The 1,668-nt window shown below is 62.5% G+C and overlaps 1 protein-coding gene across 1 annotated transcript in view; it reads right to left on the bottom strand.

Moving 5' to 3' along the window:
* Positions 1-49: 49 nt before the first annotated feature.
* Positions 50-1,668, bottom strand: part of LOC104275180 (erythropoietin-like) — a gene marked incomplete at its 3' end in the record, with an annotated part of 1,807 nt that continues 188 nt past the window's right edge. The window contains exons 2-5 of the mRNA XM_009871057.1: positions 838-965; positions 662-748; positions 329-493; positions 50-222 (exon numbers count right to left, since the gene is read on the bottom strand). Of these exons, the coding sequence (XP_009869359.1) occupies positions 50-222; positions 329-493; positions 662-748; positions 838-965 (553 nt within the window). The remainder of the gene's footprint in view (positions 223-328; positions 494-661; positions 749-837; positions 966-1,668) is intronic.

The following is a 1,668-nucleotide window of genomic DNA, read 5'->3' as shown; positions in this document are numbered from 1 at the left end:
CTTGAGGAGCAGGAGCCAACCCCTCCCCTGCGGGCAACTTCCTGGGTACCCAGAGCACAGCTCAGTGTCCGGCAGGGTTGCGCTGACGTGGGATCGAGGTGAGCTTTGTCTGCAGAAGAAGTGCAGCTTGCCCTGCAACAGCTTCCGGTAGGTGAGGAAGATGCTGGTGACATAGGTCTGCTCCATAGAGCGTGGGGAGCAGCCCGGCTCCTGGGGTCCTGTCTGAGGGGTGAGAATGGGACAGGAGGGGTGACAAGGCCGTCATACCCAGCCCGAGGCAGCTGGTACCTGCACCAGGGTGACCTGGCTCACATGGGGGAGATCTCACCTCCCAGCTGAAGTTCTGCAGGTGCCGGAGGAAGAAGTTGGCATGTCGGTGAAGCTGGCTCAGCTGCTTGGCCCCACACTCTTGGGTCACCTCACCCTGGGCCCCCACAACAGCGCCCACCAGCAGCACCAAGTCGCAGCCGATCTCCTGCCACATGGTCTCGTTCTGCAGGAGCAGGCAGTTCGTGGGGTGACCTGTTTAGTTCCTCTGCCCACCCTAGGTCTGGATGGGGCCTTCCCACCCCTGCTGTGATGCCAGCTATGCCCTGTGACAACCTAGGGGCTCCTTCTCCAGCCCCGTGGGTGCCAATGCCCTCCTCCCAGCCTCTCTCACCGATTTGGATTTCCACTCCCGGAGCCTGAAGCCCACCAAGGGCAGCACTGCGGGCCAGGTGAGCGTGGGCAGCGCCTGGCACTGACCCTAGTGGGGAGAGGAAAACTGACGTGAGATACCAGGAGCCGTTGCCAATCCCTGGTCTTGGGTTTGGGAGGGGGGAACTGTGTCCTCACCACTTTCTTCTCCATGTCCTTGGCCTCCCCGATATACTTCTGAATGAGTCTGTTGTCGCAGACCAGCGCCGTTGGGCTGGCACGGCCCTCTTCCATGTGCAAGAGGAAGGATGTGAGGAGGAGCAGTCCTGGGGGAGGTGGGACTGTCTCAGGCACCGTGCTGCCCTCCTGGGGCAGCTCCAACCCAGGGCCGTGGCTGCAGAAGCAACCCCTCGCCCCAGCCTGGTCATAGCATTGCTGGCCGTGTGGTGGGGTGCAGTGGACAGGTCTAGGGGAGCTGAGAAGGATCTGCTGCTGCCCTCTGGTGAGACAGAGCAGATGCATGGTGCTCACTGGGGAGAGCCAGGGTTTACATGCCCAGTGGTGTGTGCCGAGGGGCTGCACAGCCAGGTCCGTGCTGCGTTTTTTGGCTCCAAGTCAGGTGAGAGCAGAGCCGTGCTCTCCAGGCAGACCTGAGGCCAACCTTCCTGATCTGTGCCAGAAGCAGCTCCAAGCAGCTCCGGGCATCACGTGAGCTACAGGAAATCCCTGCCAGCAGCATCCCGCAGCTTACATCCGCTCCTTGCTGCTGCTCCGGCCGAGGGCTCACCTGCTGGCACTGCCTTCCCCAGCGGTGCTGGCACGCCACTGCCCTGGGCACCTCTCGGCCAGGTGGCTGCTGTGACCAGTGTCTGCCCATCCTGGCAACAGGCATCTCCTCTCCAAAGGCTCTGTCTGCTGCTGCCTGCCCCTCTTGGCACTACACCTGTCCCCAAAAGCCCTTGGCGCACTCTTGCTCCCTGGGATGGGCACAGAGGGATGCTCAACTGCCCTTACGTGCGGGTAGTGGCC

This window comes from Apaloderma vittatum, unplaced genomic scaffold (assembly GCF_000703405.1).
Source record: "Apaloderma vittatum isolate BGI_N311 unplaced genomic scaffold, ASM70340v1 scaffold31126, whole genome shotgun sequence".
NCBI lineage: Eukaryota > Metazoa > Chordata > Aves > Trogoniformes > Trogonidae > Apaloderma > Apaloderma vittatum.
Note: the sequence above shows the minus strand (reverse complement) of the source record. Positions and strands in the feature narration are given on the sequence as shown.